Source organism: Spea bombifrons, chromosome 4 (genome assembly GCF_027358695.1).
Source record: "Spea bombifrons isolate aSpeBom1 chromosome 4, aSpeBom1.2.pri, whole genome shotgun sequence".
Lineage (NCBI taxonomy): Eukaryota > Metazoa > Chordata > Amphibia > Anura > Pelobatidae > Spea > Spea bombifrons.
Window position 1 is genome coordinate 41,685,503 of NC_071090.1, and position 27,317 is coordinate 41,712,819.

A 27,317-nucleotide genomic window follows, 5' to 3' on the forward strand; every position below is an offset into this window, starting at 1 on the left:
GCTGTACACTCACTACTTTACATTGTAGCAGAGTGTCATTTCTTCAGTGTTGTCACATGAAAAGATATAATAAAATATTTACAAAAATGTGAGAGGTGTACTCACTTTTGTGAGGTACTGTATATATATATATATATATATATATATATATATATATATATATATTTATACACTTGAGGATAAACCATAACTTTTGCTGATCTCCACTTTGACTAAATCCAAGTGGACAGCCCTGACTGCATTTATCGCTTTTGTACCAAAAAGAAAAGTTAATCAGTATGGTAGAATGTAAGCTTTGTGTTGATGTTAATAGAGAGATGATGAGTGACATCATACAGAACATGCGTGGCTTCCCTTTGTGAAACAAGGTTCTCCTTTTACCAAGTAGCCTTTACATTGTGAGATAATGTAACATAGACAAAGTTGTTAGATAAAGTGAACTTTGCAGTGATCCAGTTAAATCAGTAGTCAATGGATTTGGGTATTACCAACCAGTGCCATATTACAAATATAAATATAGATAAATAATATGGTATATGTACTTTGTTGAGTGCAAGAATGAGTGTGCAATATGTTAGTATTTTATTCATCTCACTTCATTAATGTTATGTGGATTTGGTTTCTTAATTTTTTTGTACTTACCCACCAAAAAACAATTTTTTCTTTGTACACAGTAATTTGGCCATGTTTTTTTTACTTTTATGATGTGAACAAATAAGCAAAAATGTCATACTTTTGTTACGGTTATCAGATTTACCTTCAACCTTCAGTATATTTACTGTGAATTACTCGGTTATCTCATATGATTTAATATACAATAGTAAGGGTCTTGAAAATACCACAGTTTAAAACATTCACCACCGTAAAAAGAAGAAAAGATTTTTATCATTGGGTAACAGATACTTTCAAAGACTAATCTTGGGAAAATCAGAGGTATTTTTAATTAGAACAGGATTGCTGAAATGTAATCCAAGGAAATGCCAAATCCGTTCGATAAACAAGGTTAGGCTGAACCAAGAAAACAAAGGAGGTCCTGTTAGTATGTTATTCATTGGAGTTTGATAAAAAGAGGTTATTTTTTATACAACCGAAATGCTATTTTTCATTATTTTAATGTTACTTCACTGGGTAATGATTATCGATACACAAATGGCAATATTTATTTCTATAATTGATACATTAAGAAAAATGCAGTATTGATTTTATGCATTTGAAGATATTCTAAACACAGTCAGTATTCTGTTTGAATATTCCAGAATATTAATAAAAGCAATGAAATGTACATTAAATTTGTATTTTGTTCCATCCATTTTAGAGCACAGACAATTCCAACGTGTCTATCATTGCTCAGAATAAAAAGTGTTTTGACAATGACATAATTTGCTCCAAGAATCTTGTTATCTCTCTGGATGGCACTGACATTCATTTCAATGACACACCAGAAAAACAGGTCAGTCTTTCTTTTATCTATGAACAAGCAGTAGTCTTCAATGTCTGAATTTCTCATAATATTGCTTAGCTTATATTTAGGTAATTTGTGGTTTTCTATTCCCAGCCAGGCAGAATTTATTAACAGAAAGTTTGACATTCACTCCCTCTGAGTGAAACATTCAGAGCTCTCTCTCTCTCTCTCCCTATATATATATATATATGTATTTGTGTACGGAGTCTGGGACATTAGTGCGATAAACGAGAATGGTGAGACTAACAAAACGCCTACCTACAACATCTGAGGTGTGCCATGATCTTGATGGACGGTACGCTAAAAAGAGGGCATACCCAAGTAATGAGAATTAATATAAGGAGGGAACATATAAAAACATATATATATATATATATTTACCCATTCTCTCTCGATTTGGGAATTATCTTGTTCAGTTAACCTGCTGGCAGTAGACAATTTTCTATACCAACAAAGTATTTTTTGTCATCAAGCTTCTAGCTTTTTACAGTCCATGCAGAGTGTGGCACCAAAGTATAAATTCAGCAGGTTAATAAAATCCCACCAATTACTTCTGTAGCCATCTTTAATTATAGCAATGGTCATGAGCGTTAACACCTGCGTGTGCGTTTGCATTGAGTGGCTGTATTTATCTTTACAAGGCTATTTGAGCAAATATCTAATATTGTAGTACTTACCTTTTTTATTTTAAATGGATTCCCTTTAACAATAAGCTATGGGATTAAATTGCTGTTATGGTAACGTGTTATTTGTCATATATTTTTATAATGCAGAAACAATTAAGAATGCAGCAGAGTATTTATAGATACCAGCACTGGAAGGCTGGATTTTACACGGTGGTGCACATTCCAGAGCTGGAAATTACAATACTCTGGGATAAGAAGACCACCATACACATCAAAGTGGGGCCTCGATGGAAAGTAAGTAGCGATTCTTCTCATGTATATATAAAACACCTGCCCAGAGGAGTGCATATCTGATATTACTGTGTTGGGAATGTTTAATGTGTGCATGTCAGATAATGATATTAGAAAAGGTTGAACATAAATTGAAACAAATACTGTGGGCTCAGTTCATTGACCCATGTATACCTTAATCGGTGTAAATGGAGATGAATAACTCATGGTTTGTGATTCAACGACATGCCGAAAATCAAATCCTGAAACTAAGCAATGGCCACTAACAAAATACTACAATGAAAGTTAACAGAAATGTCTGCATTGGGGTCCGTAGGAAGCAGATTTTGTAGATGATCAAAAAGCAGGTCTAGAAATCTGTAGATAGGTCTTAACCCAATAAATGCACCCTTAAAAGGTAAAGCGAAAATGTTTAATGTGTGAAACATGCACAGAGGAGTCAAAAATACACATTCATACTTAACATGGACATTTTAACCCTTTCATAGCAGGAGAAATTACTAATAACAACAACAATAATAATGATAAGATTTTATAAACATAATAAAAGCAATGCAAGTGTTATTTTTATAGAACAAGTTACAAAAGTGCTATCAGCACCTGGCTGTTGAATTACTTTGATGTCAGTTGGCTGGCAGCAGACTTGCTTTGATCCGCTTAGACAAGCTAAGATTTGTATTGAAAATAATGTTTGTTGTAAGGAGATAAAAAGTAACATGGGTTAAACATGTGTGGGAGTTAAGCAATTAGCCCTTGTTACTTGATTGTGCCACGGGAGTCGAAACATAGATACATAGATAGGGCCATCGACTCTGGTCGTGTATGTGTTAATGTATAATGTACTTTTTCATCTAAACTAGGGGAAACTTTCAGGTTTATGTGGCAATTTTGACAAATACACTTCAAATGATCTAACGACATCCAACAATCTGGAAGTAAGAAACGCTCAAGTCTTTGGAGACAGCTGGACAATTGGCCAGGTATGAAAAATGTATATATTTAAAATAAAATAGTCACCTCAAATTTTATACATTGCATTATATAATACATATTAAATGAGTAAGGACACATTAAACTAAATACGATAATTCCATGTACATGTCACATAACGTTTATCCATTGGCTGCATGAAAAAAAATATATAAAAGGACAGTTTACTGCCCCAGAAAGCTTGACTAAAGAACGTATATTAAAGTACTTTCCAAAACAAAGGGCTTCTCCATCATGGTCCAACAATTCTTGCGACTGAATTGCTGCTTGAAATCAATGGAAGAAATGTCCACACAGTTATATTATGCATCAAAGTGTATATAATGGCTGGAGTGTACCTTTATTTAATAGGATATCTTTCATGCTTTTTTTTAAACATCTCATTATTTAACTTTAAATATACAAGTTAGCATTGGGACTGTGAAAAAAAAGGATTAAGTAGGTGGGAAGGTGTGAGATCAAGGGAGCAGCAGGTGGTGAGTGGTGAAAAGGATAGTAAAAATGTAAACTTCAGACACTGTAACCATGGAGAGAGAGAATAAGTCAAAAAAAGGAGATAAGGGATTCGTTTTGGAGAGTCACTGATAGTATTTTGACGTGGACTGTATTTTGTTATATTATTCTATTTTTAATAAAAATCAAGAATTCATGTTGATTTTTTTCCTATTGTAGTGTAAAAGTTTTAATGAAACGGTTCGACCTTGTGAGGTCCATCAGAGTAAATTCCCATATGCAAAAAAGGAATGCTCAGTCCTCTACAGTGATGTGTTTGCTCCATGTCGCAATGTGGTAAGCGTGATTTACAAAATATGTTGGTTGCTCAGGAAATCCTTGCATATATAACTAGACCATCTCTATGTTTAGCCTAGCTGTCAAAGAGCTATTTACTGGACTTACAGTATGTGCTGGTTGCTGGGTCTCCCAGTCAGTGCCATGGTGCATGGTCATATATAATTGATGTTGGGGACCACAATGTTAGTAAGCTTGAGTTCCTGAAGTGAGCATATTAGTTTAGGAGCCAGGAAAGGACATATCCATATAGATTGATATAAAGGTTATCATTCAGCAAAACAGTTGTAAAGTTCATGGCTACTGAGGGGGCAGTAGATCAATGGAGCAATCTCCTAGCGGAAGTGGTAGAGGCTAGTGCAGTGAGGGCATTGGATAGGTATATGGCTATCATGAATCTAAGACAACAGCAATCATTGATTAACCTCTTCAGTACTGGGGATTTTCATAACCAAACCATGAAAACATTTTTTGGCATTTTTGCCATGCACTGCAACAAAGGCAGTACCTGTACTTCCTAATAAGCTTCTTGTCAAAAGTTTTAAGGATGTATAAGTAGATCGTAAGGGGACTGAACGGGAAAAAAATCAACGGGATGGTTCTTATCTGCCAACAAGTTCTATGTTCCTTTGTTTACTAGTTATAGAGAATCATACAATGAATGTTAGTTTATTAACATTAAGAAACATAATTATAAATTCAGGTCATTACTTACTACACAATCAAGTAACAGCGCCGAAGTTCTTTGTCTGGCTGTGGATCATCTCATTTAAAATAATACAAACTTTTTATGCACATGTTTAAGTTTGAAAAGTTCAGGTGCTTAAGTACAATGACCTGCACCAAATTAAAAATATTGTGAATTAAATTTTACATACTTTATAATAGATCGACGTGACTTCATTTGTTAAAAACTGCCACACAGACACATGTAACTGTAACCTTGGTGGGGATTGTGAGTGTCTGTGTACCAGTATAGCAGCCTATGCTCACAAGTGCTGCCAGCAAGGTGTAGCTGTCCACTGGAGATCGCCTAAAATGTGCCGTGAGTATTTCCCATATGTCCTTTACATCAATTTTGTTATATAGAAATATATATGAAAGAATAAGTCGAGGAAACATTTTACAGCAGCAGTTATGGTGAACTTGTAATTCTAATGTAAAGATTTAAAAGGCCAAACTCATAGAGATAACACAGTAATATAGTTTGGTATTGAAGATCTTGTTTATTTTATTGTCTTCTAATATACTTCCTTTATCTGCAAAACTGAAGGCAGCCATTAGTAACAATTTTTGGTATGAGTTCCAACACCACTAAAGATTAGTATAATTATTGCACTGTGTAGGAAAACATTTTTTTGGTTATTGGACAACATTGTGATTTCAGCGGTCATCAAAGTGACATAGAACCATATACTGCTCTGAGCTTAGCACATTTTTGTTTTTTAACAACTATCTCATTTATGTTTTTTAGCTTACGACTGTGAATACTATAATCAAGGTAAGGATAATTGAAACACAATTTTTTTTAAATATTTTGAACATTGTTTTTCCGGTAGGCTAATAACAACTTGAAAGTATAGAAAAATTCAGACAATATTAGCAAATGTATAAATGACAAATCAATGGCTCACTGTTTAAATGGAACAATTGATCAGATACTTGTTAAGACAGATATAAGGGGTCAAAATAAATTTTAACATGAGAAAAAAACACACAGACAAATATTCACATTTCAAACAAAACAAACGAAACAAACTTAACATCCTTAGGGTAATTTAATTATATAAATGTATCAGTGTGTGTAAGTAGCATGGTTCCAGTGGAATGGATATGGCAAAGGGTTATAGTTTGTCTTGTCTTCTGTTCTTCCAGGACTTGGAGAAGGTCCCTATATCCTCTCTAGCTGCGGCAACAGTGAAATTGTTTTAGGTGTAAATGTTACCAGTAAATATCTATTCCCATTGCCAAGAGTGAGCGCCCATGGAAATGTTTTGTTTAACTTCATGATAACACCTGGACTTTTCAAAGATAAAGACCTATGTAAGTACTCAGAATCTAAATATTTAAATTATATTGTCACAAAAAAATGTAGGATAGTCTGTCAAAACAACCCTCCACCAACGCATGAGTTGTTGTAAATGGTGTGTTACAATAATATAGTATCTTTATATTTTAAATGTTTACTGTAGAGCTGATTTACCTTGAGCTTGAAATCTGTGGAATATATTTTCTGAAATTGTTACAAGTGCATAAAATTGGATAACAATATTATTAGCTATCAATACCTTCTTTATATAGCATAGTATTCTACGTAGGAAATGCTCATTATAAGCACACTCTTTTCTAAGTTTGCCAAAGATGAAAGAATGAAATGCAGACGGCAAAGTTGGGTCCAAGTTGGGCCAGGCTGCTGCTGAAGTCAACATGGCTGCTGCTGAGTTTGTCATTTGAGTTGGTCATGGCAGCGAATGGTTAATTCTGTAAAACAAGTTGAGTCATTATGAAAGTCTAACTTTTGAGTAAATGGTCAAGTTGGCAGCTGAGGAGGATAGCCTTAGGTCAACTTATCTCCCTCTGAATGTTCAAGTTGACTTTATCAAATTAGAGCATTTCCTCAGCTTGACTTTGTTATAATTTTAGTGAGTAGACAAGATGGTATTCTTTTCATAGCAACTTGAAGGAATTTAGAAGTTCCTTTGACTTGAATTGTGATTGACCCGTAAGTAGCTCAACCACAGCTATAACCTTTGTGAATACCCATGTTGGGTGGGGTTTACAATAACCAGTCTGTTTTATCTTATTCCTGAGAACATTCTAAAATGTGAAGGTCCTTAGGGCTGCTCAGATGCTCTGGCTGGCATCTCCCTGAATATTATATTTTGGTTACATTATAAACTGATACTGTCTCATACTGAGGCATGAAGCCATGATGTTCAATAATGTATATGATTTCTTTTTTATTGTGGGTGTTACTATGTACTTTGTTATAAACTACTTGTGTGTCTATTGTAATTTGGCAACAGCTGTATCACTTGTATCCTTGGAATCTGCGGAAAGACCAAACTATTTCTTGACTGTACAAGAAAATGACACTGTTCGGCTAGAACAATGGGAAACGAGTTCATTATTCCGCAGAAGAGCAACATTTTTCCACCATCAAGGCCTATGGCTTTCAGGTTACAGTGCATTCGAGTTACACAGCAAGAAAGGATATTTTATTGTACTCACAGCAAAAGAGGTTAAAGTTTCCAAATATGATAACTTAGAAGAGTTTAAGCTTTCAAGTGGCTTTAAGATTGAAGGTGAGTTCATTGGAAGAAGCTTGATTAATAGTGGAATTCACACGATTGTAATTCTGTTTTTTTACATATCTACATTCTTGTAAGAGGTATTTTGTGGTGTTATAGAAGAAGTGCATCTATGTGATTCAGATATTTACACAATTGTCAACAGTTAAAACTAATCCAAAGTTAAAAAAAAACACCAGCTACCTGGCAGTTCGTGTAGTACCCGAAAGAGAGAGAGGTCAGTTCAAATAGCAACCTAAAAGTATCTCTGCTAGATTACCTAATTTAACAAAACTCCAGGGTGACTCAACTGTAATCACTTAGATGAAACCTAACCATTCTACACCATTGGATTTATTCAGGAACCTTCAATAGATGGTTTCAATGCAATGCCTCTCAATTGTATCTGCTATGACTTGAGTCAGTAACATGTTTACTTTACACCAAGTTCAGCTTCAGAGTTGCGTGTTCCTTGAAATAAGTGAATTCATCGGGGGTTTGAACAACCATTTTCAGAGGTGTTGCTACTGAGCTGCAACTGCATTCCCCTAATTTGACTTTAGTTCTTCCTAAAGATCTGGCTTAGTAAATAGAACCTTAATGTTGCCACTCAGGGCAGACTTTCTCTACTCGTACACTTTATTTGCCTTTTGCAAAATATTTGTTTCTACTTCCGTTCATAGGCTTTATATATCAAAAAACAAGGAGTAATGAGGAGGATTCAGAAACTAATCATGAATGCGCACTATTAAGAATTAATGACCTGCTAATAACAATAAAAATACTACTTAGACATGAAACTGACAGAAACTGTGCCAGGGGAATCGGCAACTACTGATAACTTTGACAAAGAGTAGATTTAGAATTCTACAGCTGGCACAACATAGGATTGGTGTAAGCCTCCCCCAGAGATGAACACAAAATAAACATGTATGTAACATAAATATGTAGGATATCTGCTTCTTAGCATAACCGTTAATTGAATGGGTCTGCTCCTTTATTTTATAATGCATTTTATTGCTATTTTATGATATTCTCCCTACCCATTTGAAAAAAATCCTGACGTTATGTGTTTCAGAGATAATCGCAGCTGTACCCTATCGTAGAATGTGCGAATGGAGATATGAGCCTTGCAGCAGCCCTTGTATTAAAACCTGCAGTGATCCCGAAGCCATGGCATGCTCATTTCTTCCACCGTAAGCCTGAATAAATGATATTGTAAACAATTTATACATTTTATTGCTAAAAATGCTTGTGAGAACTGCAGAACCGTGTAGTTCACAACCCTGTACAGAAAGCTGTCCTTAGATGGAACGGTGTTTTAGTCTGAAAATCTTTAAGCAACTATTTATGCAATCGTTCAAAATGAATTATGTAACGTGTATCTTTACATGTACAATTGCATAATGTTAAATGTTTTTTATATGAAGTTTTGACGAATTCCTCTTTTCCTAAGCACTAAAAACTAATGAGAGCTCAAACAGTGACTAATCATTTGCTATAATGTTATGATGCAGTATTCTATTGCCTTCAATGTGAGAAAAAAAAAGAAATGGGCAAAAGTTGTTTTGATGCAAATGTTTTTATGTGGACTAGTAACCATAGCAACCAAAGGAATGTTCCATGGGAAAGAGGAATCCTTAAACATTATTGCAGAGTACAAGATGTTGTAGACGGGGTGTATTCAGGAGGCTGCAGATTGATGCCAGGCAGTGGGAAAATACACCCCTAGGGCAAGCTTGGTGCAGCTTTAAATCCAATAATTTAGCATCGTGTATTTTGGGTACATGCGGTGGATCCAGTAGAGCAGGCTTAGCTGCTTCTCCATCCCACTGCCTGGGTGTTTATATATTCTACAGTCTGGTCCAGATTTTCCCCAGGACTGTTTGTCTGGTGGGATACCTGCGGGATACCTGCAGGCTGATTAGCACAGACATAAAAAGCTAAGGCTGGGCTAAGGATGATGGTTATTTTCTCCTACGCGGTTGAATGGGTGGCTTGTTACAATGTGTATGACCCAACGACTGTTGTGCTGCTAATGTCATGTGACCCAGCTGAGACCCTGTCTCCCGGTGGCATATAGAAAGATAAAGCCAGCTTTGTCAAGACCTGCCCACTAGCCTTATGAACTAGCCCTCTATAGAGCCAGTCAGTGTGTCCAGCAGGGGACCTAGCACTTGAGGTTTGTCAAATCTTCTGGTAGGTATTAGACCATAATGTCTTGCGTAAGCAATGGGGGTGCATAAGCTTACTTTTGGAGGCCTAAATTGGGCCAGCTGGTGCCTATTACATTAAAAGTAAGCCTTAAATGTATCCTTTACTTACTAAATAATCGCCTCATGGCACTTAGCATTTACGTATTATTTTAGTATTATTTAGTAGCCCTCCTGGCCACAACCTCAAAGAAAAATGATGTTATGTGGTTTTGTGCAATTTTGAGTCTTTGAGTTTTTTTTCAGAATTTATTGATTTCAAAAATGAAAGCAAGACCTCGCTAGTGAAAAAAATACTTGTTTCGTTAGGACTTTTATTCACTCTTATCCATTTATTCATCCAAATGCAACTTTTTTGATACTCAAAATTTGAAATAAATGTGGAGTTATTTATTTTATAAAGTGTACCAGTGTATAAATGTTTATTACATTACTGATGTTGTTTATTTTTCTGTTTGATGTCTGAAGGGTAGAAGGATGCATACCATACTGTCCAAATCACATGATACTTGACGAGGTGACACTTAAATGTGTCTATCCAGAGGATTGTAAGTATCTCCTTAACCCACATTCATATTTTTATGCCCATTGTAGAGATATTGCTGTTAGCATTCTGCTTTTATGTATGCACCATATCCACATGTGTATCTCTGAAGTGCATCTGCTAAAAATACCGGTAGTTATTTTAAAGTTCACTTTGTTAAATGTAGAAACTTTTGTGGGCTCAAGCCCAAAGCCTGGAACAGCCCAGCTTGTTGCGGAGGCTGGGTGAGATATAAGCTAAAACAATGCAAATGTTGTTATGCATATAATTTCTTATGGTTGAGGATATGAGTACTATTGTTACATGTTTTGTTATTATTATTATACATTATTCAGTTACCACTTAATGTAGCAGAAGCATCAGCATTGATTACATGTAGATTTCCAACCTCATTAATGACATTCATGATATTTCAGTGGACTGAGAGGAATATATATTTGTTTCCCTCGTAGGTGTCCCTGTAAAAACAACAGAGCTCCCCATTGCAACAAAGCCAGCTAAGACAAGTCCAGCAGCCACAACATTGCACACAAATGTCAGCATAAAAACAAGATTTCCAACATTTGAACCACTTTCCTCTGAAATGCCAGAAAAGTCTACATTCATTTCATTTTTTGGAACCCCAAACACAACCCATGTGGTTCACCCAGAATCATCAGTTCCAACTACTCAGTCGACTATGGATCTGTATACTACAAAGTTACGTTTGGAAATCACTACTGGAGACCTTTCCAAAGCATTTCTAAGTACTACAGCATCAGTACCAGACATAAAGAAATCAACATTTGGTGAAAGCCCTGGAGTCACAGAGTTTACTTCATCAGCAAAATCTACAACTTTCAGGACATTATCTGCCATTTCTCAACCATTACTTGATACTGTAACTTCCTTTACAGCTTTTACAACTCCACACCCTGCAGCAGCTGTAGATACAACTAAAACACCAACAAGAATGCTGGGTCAATCTTCACAGGGTCTTTTCCAGCTGACAACAAAATTGGTTACAGTTTCTCCATACTTCCCTTTGACAAAGAGCACAACTGCAGTTACACATGCGACAGAATTATTAACCCAAACAAGTCTAACACCACCTGTTGTATCAGCTACATCTCATAAGCCATCTACTACATCCTATACTTCCATAGTAACTTTGCCTGTGCAACCCGTTTTTACAACCACTTTGACAAGCGTTCATACAGGAACCTCCAGGGCACAGCTAACAAGCACTTTGACTCAAACGTCTTTGCTAAATGACACTCTTTCTACTTTACCTCTCCTAAGAACAACAAGCATGGGAATTTCTGCAGGACCAGGGACCATACCAACATCGCCATTAACACATTTTTCACCAGTGACTACACGTGTAAGTGATATAACATCACAGTCTGCTCCTGGTCTGCATGAAACTTCAAAATTGATCACACAAACAAAAATGACAGAGAGAAAACAAGACTTAATTACCATGTCACCAACATTTATTACCTCTTATAGTCCCTTAGAGCCAACCACAGAAATAACATCTAGCCTCAGCCTGTCAAAATTACCAACTACAGTACACTTCCAAACGTCTTCACAGACTCCTAGTACAATTACCAAAATAGTATTACCAACAAAAAAGACTACACCTGTGGAAGCTTTAGATATTGTTTCTCGGTACTTTCAATCTACTGTGTCATCAGGAACAAGTCAGCAAACTTTTCATGTTTCTACAGTTGTATCCCAAAAAGATGAAGACACGCAGACTTCCACAAAAAATATGTCGTCTATTTCTAATGTAACACTTATTCAAACACCAGCAGTGACCTTAAGTACTAAGAAATTTCCAAAGACCACGGAAACAGCATTGAAAACCATTTCTCAATACACTTCTAAAGTATCTCTCGGAACACACTTTACTACAAGGGAACCGTTTACTCATGGTTTAGAAAGCAAATCTACAGAACATGTTACATTTACTAAACGCTCTTTAGATACAAGTTCTCCTATGGAAATTTCAAAGGAACCTGAACTAACTACAGCAATAACCATAACTGACTCAACATTGCCACACATCTCCAAAAGTGCTTTACTTACCACTTCTTTCCCAGTTCCAACCCCTACAACCGTAAAACCAAGTTCATCCACATACCTCTCTGAATCTACAACAGTTACAGGTTCAACTATCGACACCACTAAAAAACTTACGGAGACACCACAAGCTGCAACAGTGCTGCCAGTGACTGCAGAACAAGATGCAATATCTTCTACAACATCCGCAGCTAATGTTACTACCTCCGAGGAAAAACCTCTGTATGTAACCAGTGAAGCACCCTATTTTAATGTTAGCCAAACTTGGATGACAACTCAAGAAAAGACCTATAAATCACAATCAACTGTATCTGCAGAGACAACATCTCCTTCAGCGTTTACTAATATTACACAGTCTGACTTGTCCAAAGTCCCACTGGAAAAAACATTAAAACCTTTATATAACATCACTGAACCAACAGAGCTCGTATCCACATTTTCAGAAAATATCACTCATGTCTCCTTTGATTCTGTAGCTAGCAGTTTCCACCCGTTTGATACCATGAGTTCAGAAGCTGCTTCTGAGATGGCGATTAATGGTACTTCCTCAACAGACTACTACTCTTTTGGCACAATGCTCCACACGAGCAGTCCTTCTGAGTGCTTGGTAAGAAAGCATGTTTATTAGACATTGAAGTATTAATGTTAATTTAGTATGCGTTTGATAAAAATAAGTGGAATAAGGTAATATGTAATAAAGTACAGGCTGCTATGCCTCTACACATGATACTCCTGGAGTAAGTTGCTACCTGATGGTGGTATAGAAAGATGCAGAGTAGGTGACGAGAGTTTATGTGGAAGAGTGGCACTGTTAGGACTTACCTGGTCCATGGGTTCAAGGAAGTAGGGATCCTGTGCAAATAGACTGTGCCTTGTGCTGCTCACTAATGAGTTACCAGTAGAGTACAACACATAGTGGATGGGCGGGAAATGGAGAACAAGTGCCTCTGGTGAAATAAGGGTGCTGTTGACTCTGGCCAGGTGGCAAGGCAGAGGCTGTTAGCAGGGTTATCCTGGAGATTAGGAACTGGGTGATGGTAGGAGACTGGGTACCAACAGATGGCATTAATTACGCGGAATACAAAAGTAAAGTCAGAAAGCAAGCCAGGGTCAGACCAGAAGGCAAATTCAAAACCCAGGGGCGAGGCAGTAAGCAAGGTCAAAATATCAGTATCGAAGAGTCAAGGCAAGGGTACTGGATAGGGTATAGAGTGAAAGGGGACTGGACATGGGCAGGAACAGGTGCTGAAGCAAATACTGGGCAGGATCAGACATCAAATGCCAAATTGCAGTAGGATCACTGTAACAACAACTAAGGGCCTCTAAAAATAGTGTTTTTAAATAGTGTAGGTCCAGCTCCCCTGCAGACAAATAAATTAGTGGGATGAAACCACTTTAAGGGTCTTGTCTGCTCACATGGTATAACAGGTCTTTGAGCCCAGCTGCCTACATAAGTCTGGCTCCTGACAGGAGTATTGGACTTGGAACCAAGCACATAGATGGTAGAAGAGAACCATTCAACCCATCTAGTCTGCCCATTCTTCCTTAAATAAGATAGTTTAATGCCACCCCATGCATGACACTGCCATTTCTGGGAAGCTGTTCCATTCATCTACTACCCTCTCAGTAAAGTAAAACTTTGTTATATTACATTTAAACCTCTTACCCTCCAATTTTAGGCTATGACCTCTTGTTCTCACATTTCTCCTCATTTTAAATTAACCTCCCTTTTGTACTTTGCTAAATCCCTTTAAGCTTTTAAATATTTCTTTATGTCTCTTCTTTCCTCCAAGTTATACTTACTTAGTTACCTTAGGCTTTCCTGATAATTTTTATCCTGGAACCATTCACTATTTTGGTAGCCCTCCTCTGAACTCTTCCCCAAATTTTATTTTCCCTTCTGATGAAGTCTCCATCTGGCACATTTAACTGAGCTAAATATCACTCTATTGTGTATTGAGTTTTTGAATGTATACGCCAGAGGTTCAAAATGTCTGTGTTTTTGAAAGAGAAAAGGACATTTTGTATATTAAAATAACATCAGGTGGCTCACAAATACAGTAAATACATTGTTAATGTTGTAAACGACTATTGTAGCTGGTCCACAGAGGCTCTTTGTCAGCAACCATCACCCTAGTGTTCTAATGGCACGTTGTGTTCGCTAAACCAAGGTTACGTTTAAAAGGCTAATTGATCATTAGAAAGCCCTATCATAATTATATGTTTTCTTAGAGCGTTACTAAAAAAAACCTTACAAATAGAATTACTACTGTAGGGGTTCCATATTCTATAAAGACACATCAAACCAATAGTCTTTTGTTCTTACGTGGTTTTAAAGTTTAATCTGCTTGAATAACTTTTTTTTCTTTTCATTTTATCTACAGCCCCGATACTTTGAGCCCCTGGACCCATGCAGTCAGTACGTGTGTATTAACATGGGCTGGATGCTATACAACGTCTCAAGTAACTGTCACAAAAATGTAGAAAAACCAGATTGTGGCTTTCGTGGGATGCCTGTTCAAGTGAATAGTGATAGCTGCTGCCCAGAATGGGAATGTCCCTGTAAGTGATTTTTGGGTTCTTGTTTTAATAATGTCCACTTACACACTAACTACAAATCTGCCTAAACCCAACGAGTCAATTTCAAAGAATGGATGACAAAATGCTAATATTTATCTCTACATTTCCATGTGTGGCCAGAAGGTAGCCAAACCACTGCTAAAAAAAAACCAATACAAAGCACTTTTCTGACCACCTCAGTTCTAGCACAATTGTCAAAAATTTCTTTTTCTGTAAAAGATTTCTGCTAAGCATCACAAGTGGTCGGATCGGTAAGATAGGAAGGCGGTCCTACTCTGCCTCCAACCTTCCCAATGAAGGTGTCTCAGTTTAGACACCTGAAATGTTGGGCCTTATATCAAAGTATGTGCATTGGTATCTTCTCACAACACATCCATTGCTACAAATTAATTGACAGCTTTACAATGACAGGTTGGACGCTGTAACCATTGATTTCTTTTTTTTAGGTCAGTGTTCTGTATTATCAGAACTGAGTATCATCACATTTGACGGAAACAACATTGCGTTGTATAATGCTGCACCCTATATTTTAGTAAGGCTTCCAAAAGAAACTATTGTAGCACATATTGAAAAATGCCCACCAAGTCTGGTAAGTTGTCGATCTTAATTACGACCTTCCAGAAACCTTGTTTTGTACACATCACTTAATCATATACGTTTTCATATTGTGGTAGGCTTATACATAATAAATAAATAAACAAAAAATAATCATATTACACTAATCCTATCCACAGGGCACCCCAACAATCCCGCAGAGACACAACAACCCCGTAGAGTTTTCTGGGTGTCCTCATATACTTATGGTTAATACCACTCTAGGCACTTCAGCTGATCTTTAGTCAAGAGTATACTTGAGCTAAACTTACTTAAATCTATTCCAGGCAAGTTGCGAGACACATGCTTTGCAATGTATTGCCTCTTGAGATGTGTAACATCCATTACTGTTTTGTAACAAAACATTTGGCAAGCGCTGAAATATTTCAGTGATTAATGTTTTTGTGTATATTATCTGGTGTAATATTTATATTTTCTTTATTTTTAGAGTGTCAACTCAATAAGAAAGCTGGTGAGTTGTAATTTAGTTTTTTTTATATTTTATATATACAGTGGTAAGAAAAGGTAAATTAAACCTTTGGAATTACCTGGTTTTCTGCATTAATAGTTCAAAAATGTGATCTGATCTTTGTCTAAGTTACAAGTATCGAAAAACACAATGTGCTTAAGCTAATAACACACAAACAATGATAATCTTCCATGTCTTTATTGAACACAGCTATTAAGCATTCACGGTCCTGCTGGAAAAAGTAAATGAACCGTTGGATCTAATAACTGGTCAAACTTCCTTCGGCAGCAGTAACCTAAAACAAGCTCTTTCGGTATTCTTCCTTACTGCTTAAGCTCAGCCATATTCATAGAATGTCTGTTGTGAACGGCTCTTATGAGATAATTTCACAGCATCACTAATGGGCTCTGGCTGAGCCACTCCAAAAGGCAGATTTTCTTTTTTTTTTAGCCATTCTGTAGTAGATTTACTTCAAAGTTTAGGGTCATTGTCCTGCTGCATTACACAGCATCTACTGATCTTCAGTTGGTGAACAGCCACCCTGGCATTATCTTTTATGATACCCTGATAAACTTGGGAATTCATTGTCCCCTCGATGATGGCAAGCTGTCCAGGCCCCCAGGCAGGAAAGCAGCCTCAAATCATAATGCTTCCTCTACCATACTTCACCACGGGGATGATGTTCTTAAGTTGGTACATGGTGCCATTTTTACATCATACGTAGTGCTGCATTTTCTTCCTGAACGATTCAACCTTAGTTTCATCAGTCCAGAATGTTTTTCCCTAGTATCATTGTGCAGTATGAAGGAGCTCTTTGGCAAACTTCAGGTGAACAACAATGTTAAATTGGAGAGCAGCAGTTTCTTCCGTAATGGACTCCTTGTTTGTTCAATGTTTTGCATATGCTAGACTCATGAACAGAGATGTTAACCAGTTCCAATAATTCCTTCAAGCCTTTAGCTGTTACTCTGGGGTTCTTTTTATCTAATTGAGCATTCTGAGTTGTGCCCTTGGAGATATCTTGGCTGGGCAGAATATGTAAACTCTTTGAGATTACTTTGAATTCCTTTTTATCTTTATCCAAATCAGCATTTCTTGATTGTAGGTCTTCTAAGATTTATTTTTTATGTGAGACATAGTTCACTTTAGCAGGTGCTTCTTGAGAATAGCAAATTAGATGACACTTAGATGTAACTTAGATGAAGATCATATTATATTTTAAGACTTATTTATATATAAATGCTGGTAATTCCAAAGGGTTCGCTTTCTTTTTCTTGGTGTACGTTGAGGTAGTGGCGCGCTAGGAAATATATGATTATATAGTGTGAGACTATCCCCAATATTCATCCTTGGGTTTAAATTGTGCTGGATATGCGATGAATTCTTGCTTTGTTATATCCACATTTATTTCTTTCCCACATCTAGGTTGGTGCTGGAGGAACATCTGGGTTGTGTTTTAAGAAGCTGAATGTGACAACAGCAAATTTTGAAGTTCTAATAAACCGTTTGGATAGGAAGGTTGGCACAAAACTGATAACCTGTCAGTATACCACACAGGAATACTGCTTAGCTGTGTAGTTCCATTATCAATTATTCAATTATCTGTTACAGTTATTGTGGGGGTGTGTAGTAAATTCTGAATTAGCAGTGCAGTGGTTGATTCCTTGTGAACATTTCATATCACAGATTAAGCTATACAGTATACATTATGAAGGACCAAATTTCTATTGCATGTACGATCTATTGTTCCATTCATAATGCATAGCCCATCTAAGTATGTCCATTGAGTTTTAGAATTTATTGACAAGACAATAATTGTTCAGAAAACTGTTTGTGTATTAAAACTTTGTGTATTAAAAGTTGTGGCTCAAAGCCTGGGAAGTGTTCTTATCATTGTAATAATCTGTTTCTTTCTGTTTTAGGTAGAGGTGAATTCAGTAAGCCAACCCTTGCCGTTCTCAAAACAAGGACTCTGCATTCAGGATACTGGAGCCATGTATGTCATTAACACGCCAGCAGGCATCAGCATTAAATGGACCCATGTTACAGGCATTATAGACATACAGTATGGTCTACATTCTAATCTCTCCACCAAAACAGAAGGTCTATGTGGTAAGATTACTAATATACACTATATGGACAAAAGTATTGGGACACCTGACCATTACACCAACAGGGACCTTTATAACATTGTATTCTAAATACATAGACATTAAGATGTAGCTGGTTCCCTCTTTGCAGTTATAACAGCTTCCACTCATCTGGGAAGATGTTACACAGGATTTTGGAGTCTTTCTGTGGGAATTTTTACCTATTCTGTAGAGTGTTTGTAAAGTGAAAGCACTGATGTTGGATGAGAAGGCTTGGCTCATGGTCTCCATTCCAGTTCATCCCAAATGTGTTTGATGGGGTTGAGCTCAGGGCTCTGTGTGGGCCTGTCAAGTTCTTCCACACCAAACTCATCCAACCGTGTCTTTATGGATCTTGCTTTGTGCACTGGGGCACGGTTATGCTGGAATAGAAAAGAGCATTCCCCAAAAAAGGGTGTTCCCACAAAATTGGAAGCATAGCATTGTCCAAAATGTCTTGGTATGCTGAACGGGACAGAAACATTGTGTTGAATCTAATCAAGCTATTTATACTTACATCCCATTTGCAGTCACTGTCATTGAAACCACTGTTTTTAAAAAGGCACAAAAATTGAATATATTAATTCTGGTTTATGATTCAAGGTATTTGCAATGGAGATCCAAGCGATGATTTAAAGATGCAGAACAGAACAATAATAACAAATAAGGAAGACATTGAAGCATTTATTAAAAGCTGGGAGATTGAGAAATCAATTGATGTCACCACAAGACGTCCCATGAGAAACTGTACTGAGGATAACTGTACTTACTGCATGGAGCTGCTGAACCGAAAGGTTTTTGCCCCGTGCCATAGGAAAGTATGTAACATAGATCTATGCTTTAATGTATAATGACCGTATAACATTAAGAACTTACAAATACTTAATGTTTTCTGTGTTGATTTTACTCTTGGAATAGAGGGTTAATGATGGCGCATTAATGATGATGTTATATTTATATATGCCTTTGTAGATCTGTTCAAACTAGTAGTCTAACAATTCAAAATGTCTCGTACTTAACTTAAAAAAGACTATTTATCAAGTTTACCAAACAACTGCAGTATTGACATGGGGAATAGTTGTTCTATCATACATTTTGGGGTCTCAGATGCTCATTTGGTTATTTCTTGAAATATGTATTTGTTTAGGTATCAGATTTATACTAACTAGAAAATATTTTCACTTTTAGGTTGCACCTCAAGATTTCTGTGAGAAGATGTGGATCAACAACACCTATTTCCTAAACTATGAATGTGATGCACTTTCCGCCTATGTGGCATTGTGCAACAAGCATAATATCTGCATCAGATGGAGAACAAGAGATTACTGCAGTAAGTGGCACAATATAACCAAACGTATTTTTAAAGGGGCATGAAAGGACTGCTTGCTTTAATGGAAATTGTGTCATGATAAAGACATATTAAACATAGTATATTTGTAATGAACAGTTGATGTATAATAGTTTACTATAAAGAAAGCCCCAGGCGAGAGTATGGAGCAAGAAGGGCGCATGACTGAGGGGACGACAGGCAGCCCTCTCCCCCCTCCCGTTTTCCTGTTTATCTGAAATTCTGCTGAGTCAGCTCAGGGGGCTGTCAGTTTATGTTGATTGACGGCCCTGGGCTGACTATGATAGGAGTGAATCATCCTACTGTGCTTAGGGGTGGGGGTCACTATATATATGGGAGCCCACCCCATTTAGGTCACTTTTTCAATTGACCTGAAAAGCTTTCCCTCCCTCCCACCCCTCTCTCTTTTCTTTTAATCGTCTGTTCCTTGGCGGTTGGTTATCAAGCTGGCATAGAGCAAGGGTTAACCACCTTAGGTGTGGTTTTACCCGTGGTGCACAGGCCCTCGGCCTAAGTGCAGGACACTCCCTGGGCTTGTGCCTTGGTAAATCCTAGCCGTGACAATGGCTGCCGTGCAGGGGACGCCGGTTTTACGGTTTTACGCCTGTGCCAGCCGGTTCGGTAGTTTCAGTCGTTGTTTACAATTTAGGGTTACGATGTGTAACCTGTACATTTGGTTTACAATTGTTAGTTTTAAGGCTTGCACGTGTCATAAGTAAGTCGGGTGGTGCGGCACGTGCATCGCTATATTATTATATGGTGTTTACATAATAAAGTTTATTTTCTATTAATAAAGTTATTTATATCTGTGTCACGGTGTGGAAGGCGTAAAGCGGACTGCACCGTGGCCTTATTTTTCCATAAGTTGACTATAATAAAGCATTATATTGTTTACTTTGTGTTTGTGTATTTATTTGGGAAGGGGGGTAAAAGAGGGCGACGCATTGGCGCTACCTCAGTCAAGTCTATCATTTGATGATCACATCATCAATAAAGTGCTTAGTCACAATAAATGTGAGCTCGCAGGCGAATTAAACGATTCTATTTATCTGACTTGACATAATGTAGGTTGAGATGACTTTCATTAAATGTTCTCATATTAGCTATGCATTATTCAGAACCAACTTAGTCATTCTTGCAGGACAAACTGACAAGGGTTGGCCCTTCCTAATGGGTAGAAAAGTTAGCAAAATGTTTAAACTTGCAGCAACTTATGATGTAGTGAATAGACACCCACATTTCTTACCCAGTTGTATGTGTACCTTTGTACAAGGTCAAGCAGTGTTCATACATTTTTAGAAATTAACAAAACAGAATATTACAAAAAATGACTAGTTATAGAAGCCCTTCAGTATTTAAAGCAGCAATCAAGTATTTTTACTACTATAATTTGCATATTTTACACAGTGAGTATGCTTTCTGTAGACATACATTAGCAAGATTAACACAGTTTTGTTTAATGATATTCATTAGCCACTTTATATTTTTTGTTCTTCCGTAGCATTGACTTGTCCAGAGGGCAAGGAATATCAGGCATGTGTGCAACCATGCGCTGCGAAAACGTGCTTAAATAAATGGTACTATGAGGAGTCTCACTGCTCCCATCTAAGGGAAGACTGTGTGTGCAAAAAGGGAACCATTCTACACAGGACTGATTCTGAGCTGTGTATTCAGGAAGAAAAATGCGGTAAGAAATATTTGTTATTGTTTGATTTTCAAGATCTTGTTTTCTGGAAAATGTAATTTCCCCTTGAGCTAAGAATTAACATTCAAACTACTGTGATATACTACCAGTGAGCAAGAGGGTCTGCATTATTGGTTACATTAGTTTTCATTTTTTTTAACCTTTACTCACAAGCTGCCAATTAAGCATGATATATCAAAACATTTCTGGGGCAAAGTGGTAAAATAAAGCATTTAACAGAAACACTCCACCGTTTTCATGGTTCACCGATATTGCCCCTTTGAAACAGAATTACTCTTTATACATATCTAGCCATGATCATACAATATATACAAATTAGTATAAATTAGTACAAATTAGTGTAAAATCCAGTGGGTAATTATAGGGGGTTCAAACATTGCCGGGAGGCTTGAATTTTCATTCCTTTTACCAGTTTCCAGGATTAACATAAAACAGTTGAGACATCTCAAGGCCTAGTCCAAAAACCTGAAAGTGAATTTATGAAAATCTTATTTATACATATTTTTTTTTATATATTTTATTTTAGCTTGTACAGATAATGAAGGAAATCCACATTCTCCGGGAGAAGTATGGAATTCATCTGTCAACCGATGCTGTTTGTCTAAATGTCTAGAAAATGGAAGTGTGGTTGCTGTAGAACCTGACTGCAGTAACGAGCCTGTGCCAACATGTCAACGGGAGGGTGAGATTCTTATCAGTGTCATTGAAGATGGAGTCTGCTGTCCAAGGAAAGTGTGTGGTATGTAAGTTACAAGTATGACAATTGCATATAAACATTTGCAACATCGAATAACACCTGAAATGCTTTTTTGACTGTAGCGCAGTACGGACAATGTATTGGGACACCACTCCTAATTATTGAAGTTAGGTGTTTCAGGCATGCCCATTCAGCCATGGCAATATAATAGGATGCCACTTTTGCAACAAGTCACTGGAGCAGTGGAAATGTGTTCTCTGGAGTGATCAACCAAGCTTCACCATCTGGAAGTCTGATGGATCAATCTGAGTTTGGCGGACACCAGGAGAACACTTCCTAATGGAATGCATAGTGCCTACTGCAAACTTTGGTGGAGGAGGGATAATGGTCAGGAAATGTTTTTCAGGGTTTGGGAAAACTACATATTAATGTCTTTGTATTTAGAATACAATGTAATACAAGTCCCTGTTGGTGTATTGGTCAGGTGTCCCAATACTTTTGTCCAAACAATGACATACAATGTGTGTGGAATATCATGTATGGTGATCACAGACACAGTAACTTACATTTTTTTAAAAAACTAAATAAAATTCAGTTATAATATACATTGCACTTATTATGAATTTAGCTACCACTATGGGAGGGAGGCACATTTAAGAACTATAAGTATACAATAAGTGATGCTAGTGCATAGTTTAAAACGTAACATTATTATCAGCACAACAAATGTAATGTTCCTGCTGACTGGACAGATCAATTGATTCAAATGGAAATTAGACAACATTTGAAGATTTGTACCAATATTTTCATGTGACCACTATGTTTTCTATGGCAATTTGTATTTGTAGAATGCAATATGTCCTCATGTGAGAAAGCTATATCCTGTAAAACCGGAGACAGACTGGTTGCTACTTATAATCCCCAAACCTGCTGTCCTCAGTATCGTTGCGGTAAGTCTATTTCCATAACACATGCTGCAGTATATAGAAGTGTTCACATAATTAAAGTGTTTGATATTACATATATAGATGTGAATATAATGAGACATCGGTGGTCCTGAAAGATTATGGAACTTTTTGTTTTTCTTTGTTGACCCAACAAAGTAAACTTTCATTTAAAGGGGCTAATATGGCTATATCCATTTTTTCTCATATCATTATTTTATGTAACAGTAATCTGTGGTGTGGTATGCCAATTTTGCACCAACAAGGCTATGATCTTGGGAGATCATGATGTCTACAAATAAACAAAAGACTCCGAATCCCTTCTGTCAGTTGAGATCACATTGACTGGATCCATGCTGACACATGTAACACGTACAGTATATTTAAATACTACGGTATTATATTACAGACATGTTTCCCAGTCGCTCTATCTCTGAGCGACTGGGAAACATGAGTTTTGCAACTAAAATAATGTGCAAAACTTTAATAATGATTTATTTTACACATATGTAGTTTGTGAATCCTCTGACTTCACTGGCGTCTTCTTCTCAGGGGCAGAGGCCAGAATTCGCCTTACTGCAGGTTTCCTGGCCTACTTAAAAAAGTGATCAGAAAAGTAGGTCTTTAAGGATCTCCTTCCTGATCACAGTTTTATTAAGTGTATAAAGAATTCTATGTTCTGTAATATTTATGTAATAAGTAACCCACATAACTAATATTCCATGCGTTTAATGAGGTGGGGGTATGGAATTTACTGCAGAGACTGATCTAATACCGTATGGTAAATAATAATCGGACTATGTGCCTCAATTTAACATAACACAAAAAAAGCAGATGCATGTCGTTATAAAAATGTCTACTCAATGAAAAAGGAGTTTCTTTTCAAACAGCTTGTGATCTGAAAACACATTTTATAAAATGGGACGCATTATTTTAAAGACCACACTGTTTATTGTTAACATCTTGGCAAGTTTTGGAAATGTTCAACTCAATGACTGAACCTTCTACAGAGTGTGACCCTTCTGCTTGTCCTCTCATTCCACGTCCAACTTGCAAAGGAGATCAGATCGCAGTTGAAGTAAGACAAGATGATCCTTGTTGCTTTTCCTATATTTGTGGTAAGAAAAAAACAGTTTCTATGGTTTATTGTTTCCTAGTAGTATCTGAGCTATTGTCATGACGAGCTGAAGATATAACTAAATGAACAGTACAATGCCCAGTTTATCAGCTGCTATATTATTATTGCAAGTCCCATCAACACAAAAACAACTAAACAAGACTGCGTGCTTTGCAACTAAAATATTGTGCAAAACTTTAATAATGATTTATTTTACACATATGTAGTTTGTGAATCCTGTACAGAACCTGTTCCAGTTTGCAGTGACGGAGAAATTCTTACAGTGGATTTGAATACCACACACCAGTGTTGCCCCCATTACATGTGTGGTAAGAATAAGTTTTGTAGCATGCATATGGTATTTTGTGCTTATAGAGTTAGTAACTATGGACAAATAATGCAGGGTTAAAACAAGCATCTGTTATGTATTGTATTTATATTGTAGTATGTGATGAAAATCTCTGTGCTACGCCACAGCTGCACTGTTTTGCTGACACAAGGCTGGTTAAGAAGAATGGTTCTGGAAATTGTTGTCCTGAGTGGTCCTGTGGTTAGTATCATGGTGTTGCGATCTGTGATCACGAGTGAGTGAGAGTTGGTTGGGGGAATATGCTCAAGGAACACACTTAATGCAAAAACTCAAAGCATGTCCCAATATTTAGTTATCATTTTATGTGAATGCAATGAAAGCAAGATAGAAAAATATATTGAAGAATCTCATTGAAGAAGTATGTTAGTTTGTCTTATTAAAGTAAATAAATCTACCCAGGCATTTTGTATCAGAGATCAAAAGCAAAACATTCAGTTCTTAAGGGATTGATGTATTTATTGTAAGTCTCACCAGATTATTCATAGAATCTTTTCCAATAATTGTATGATATAAAACCATTAATATACCACTGTAATGCACGTGGTGATGCCCCCAGCAGCTTAGTGGTTGTGAAGTAGTACAGTATCTCCTTCCATCCAACAGGCATACTAAATAAAACAGTCTGGAATGAGATAATGGTGGATGGCTTTACAACACTACAGTATGGCACCTTAGATGAGCTGATGAGCACAGTGTGATGACAGTAACATTACGCCATGCTTCCTCCTAAACCTCTGCATGGGCAGTGAATAAAGAATTTGGGGCAAGCCTAGGACATCAAATAGTGCATATAGATGTCAACATAAAACATTCAGAAAAAAAATTGTATATAATATGATGGGTTTTGTCTGGTGTTGATCCAAAATGTTGTATTAAAAGGTTGTCATGAATAACAGGGAAAGTGTAATTGGGTTTTCTAAAACAACAGTTCATAAATGTAAGCATAAAAGACATGGGGTGATTCTGAATATGCATTAAAAGCTATAGAGTGAGAGCGCTTAAAAAAATCTTAACTGATAGAATTCTTAAATTCAGAAGAAGCCTAAAAACTGTGCTACTTATCATATACTGATCCTTTTTATGTTCTTTTATAGAGTGCAGCTGTGACAATGTGACAGTATTGGAGTGCCAATTGGTAAGATAATTGTCTGGAATCAGTTATGCTACGGCATGTGGAAGTACAAATAGAAATTAGTGTACAATTGTAGCTACTGTGAATGCAATTGACAAGCGTGTATTTCAGGCAATACTATGTCTGGGAAGACAAGCTAATTTAATCATTTGATAATCTGCCGATATACTTACTGTATAATAGACACAACACTGAAAGAAATTGTGTTTTTATTCTGGATGATGCTGTGGGTATTTATCTGGTTATCCAACAGCCTGTTTCAGTGGAGATACACAATTAAACAAAATTTGGAGGCAGAACATTTATCTTTAAGTTTAATATTCAGAGTAGGTAGCCAACTTTGATCATCTTACTATTGCATAAAACATGTCTGATATAAATATATATATATATATATATAGAGAGAGAGAGTCAAGAAAAAAATGTGTTTTTCCAAGATATTATGAATAAAAATGGGTGTCTTGGAGATTTGGACTTTATGGCACCATCTAAAATAAAACCCATAAAGACATGGTTGGACGAGTTTGGTGCGGAAGAACTTGACTGGTCCACAAAGAGCCCTGACCTGAAACCCATCGTCAGTGCCTGACCTCACAAATGCTCTACTGGATGAATGGGCAACATTTCCCACAGAAACTCTCCAAATTCTTGTAGAACGTCTTCCCAGAAGAGTGGAAGCTGTTATAGTTGCGAGGGGGGGGCAACTACATATTAATGTCTATGTATATAGGATGCAACGTCATAAAAGTCCCTGTTGTTGTAATGACAACGTGTCCCAATACTTTTGTCCACATAATCTATACAAAACTGAACATATACTTCATTTCATATTAGGGAGTTCTGATATTGCAAGTACAGAGTATTTCCAGAATCCACAAATAATAAAAGAAAGATATTTATTTTAATAATCACTAGGCGTGACCCATCTTTAAATGTTGAAATGCTTTGTAGAACAGAACCTTTGCAATACCCAGAATAATTTCCTAGGTGCTTATAGCCTAGATCATCTTCTTGCATTTAAGATACCCAGATTGCTAAAGCTTATTGTTAGAGAATATATAGGTAGATGATGTTATTGGTAGTATACATGTGATGTGACTATTTTTTCACATTTTCAACAGGGAGAAGTGCTGAGAATGGATGCTGAACATCAAAGTCCATGTGGATGTACTCGTTACTTTTGTGGTATATGATTTCATTATAGTACAAAACAATCTTTTCTTTACATGGTCTTCTCTTCATTGTATTTAAACTTCTACACAAGCTCTGCAAACTGTGACATTTCAAAAGGTGCTAACCCACCAAACTTAGCTAGTAATACATTTTAACTATAAAATAAAAGTAACAAGTACACGGAGCACTCCTTATGACAAAGGCAAAATGGGGAGAGGAATATACATCAGGAGACATCTAGTCACTCTCATGTTAGAAGGGAAACTAAAGTTTATTTATACATACTGTATGTATCACAAATATCTACAGACATGTTATGCACATACCAGCTCTCTACGATTTAAATTGACGATGTTTTGGGATGCCATTAGAAAAGAGTTTTAGATATATTACACAAATAGGTGTTTTTTCTGCTTAAATCTGCCTCTGCTTTTCTATTGCAGAAAAGGAAGACATATGTGTGTTCCAAGGGGTTACTTTACTTCACCCTGGCCAATCCCTTATACAGTATTTAGATGGAGAACTTTGTTACATGGTACACTGTTTAAATGAGAAAAATAATACAACTGGATTCCATGCCATGGAAATTGCAACGGTGAACTGTTCAAAGCAGTGTGCGCCTGTAAGTATTAAACAATGACATGGCCTCTAACAACCATTCAGCCCATATAGTCTTCCCATTTATTATTATTTGGTCCTTGTCTTGTATGCTTGATAACCTTATGTATGTCCCCATAACAAGAAACTAGTATGATTTTATTGGTTAATTCATTCTCCTTCTGCTATT

At 36.7% G+C, this 27,317-nt stretch overlaps 1 protein-coding gene across 1 annotated transcript in view; it reads left to right on the top strand.

Moving 5' to 3' along the window:
* The window catches only part of OTOGL (otogelin like), a 64,093-nt gene that overhangs the window by 29,350 nt on the left and 7,426 nt on the right, over positions 1-27,317 (top strand). Inside the window, exons 24-50 of the mRNA XM_053463662.1 lie at positions 1,316-1,450; positions 2,236-2,382; positions 3,240-3,359; positions 4,042-4,158; positions 5,047-5,203; positions 5,633-5,659; positions 6,034-6,201; positions 7,185-7,463; positions 8,527-8,644; positions 10,130-10,209; positions 10,658-12,879; positions 14,657-14,834; positions 15,299-15,441; positions 15,895-15,918; positions 17,341-17,433; positions 17,838-18,027; positions 18,648-18,862; positions 19,233-19,374; positions 20,894-21,079; positions 21,624-21,836; positions 22,643-22,744; positions 23,749-23,856; positions 24,083-24,184; positions 24,301-24,405; positions 25,320-25,360; positions 26,479-26,542; positions 26,974-27,152. Coding sequence (XP_053319637.1) covers positions 1,316-1,450; positions 2,236-2,382; positions 3,240-3,359; positions 4,042-4,158; positions 5,047-5,203; positions 5,633-5,659; positions 6,034-6,201; positions 7,185-7,463; positions 8,527-8,644; positions 10,130-10,209; positions 10,658-12,879; positions 14,657-14,834; positions 15,299-15,441; positions 15,895-15,918; positions 17,341-17,433; positions 17,838-18,027; positions 18,648-18,862; positions 19,233-19,374; positions 20,894-21,079; positions 21,624-21,836; positions 22,643-22,744; positions 23,749-23,856; positions 24,083-24,184; positions 24,301-24,405; positions 25,320-25,360; positions 26,479-26,542; positions 26,974-27,152 — 5,655 coding nt within the window. The remainder of the gene's footprint in view (positions 1-1,315; positions 1,451-2,235; positions 2,383-3,239; positions 3,360-4,041; positions 4,159-5,046; positions 5,204-5,632; positions 5,660-6,033; positions 6,202-7,184; positions 7,464-8,526; positions 8,645-10,129; positions 10,210-10,657; positions 12,880-14,656; positions 14,835-15,298; positions 15,442-15,894; positions 15,919-17,340; positions 17,434-17,837; positions 18,028-18,647; positions 18,863-19,232; positions 19,375-20,893; positions 21,080-21,623; positions 21,837-22,642; positions 22,745-23,748; positions 23,857-24,082; positions 24,185-24,300; positions 24,406-25,319; positions 25,361-26,478; positions 26,543-26,973; positions 27,153-27,317) is intronic.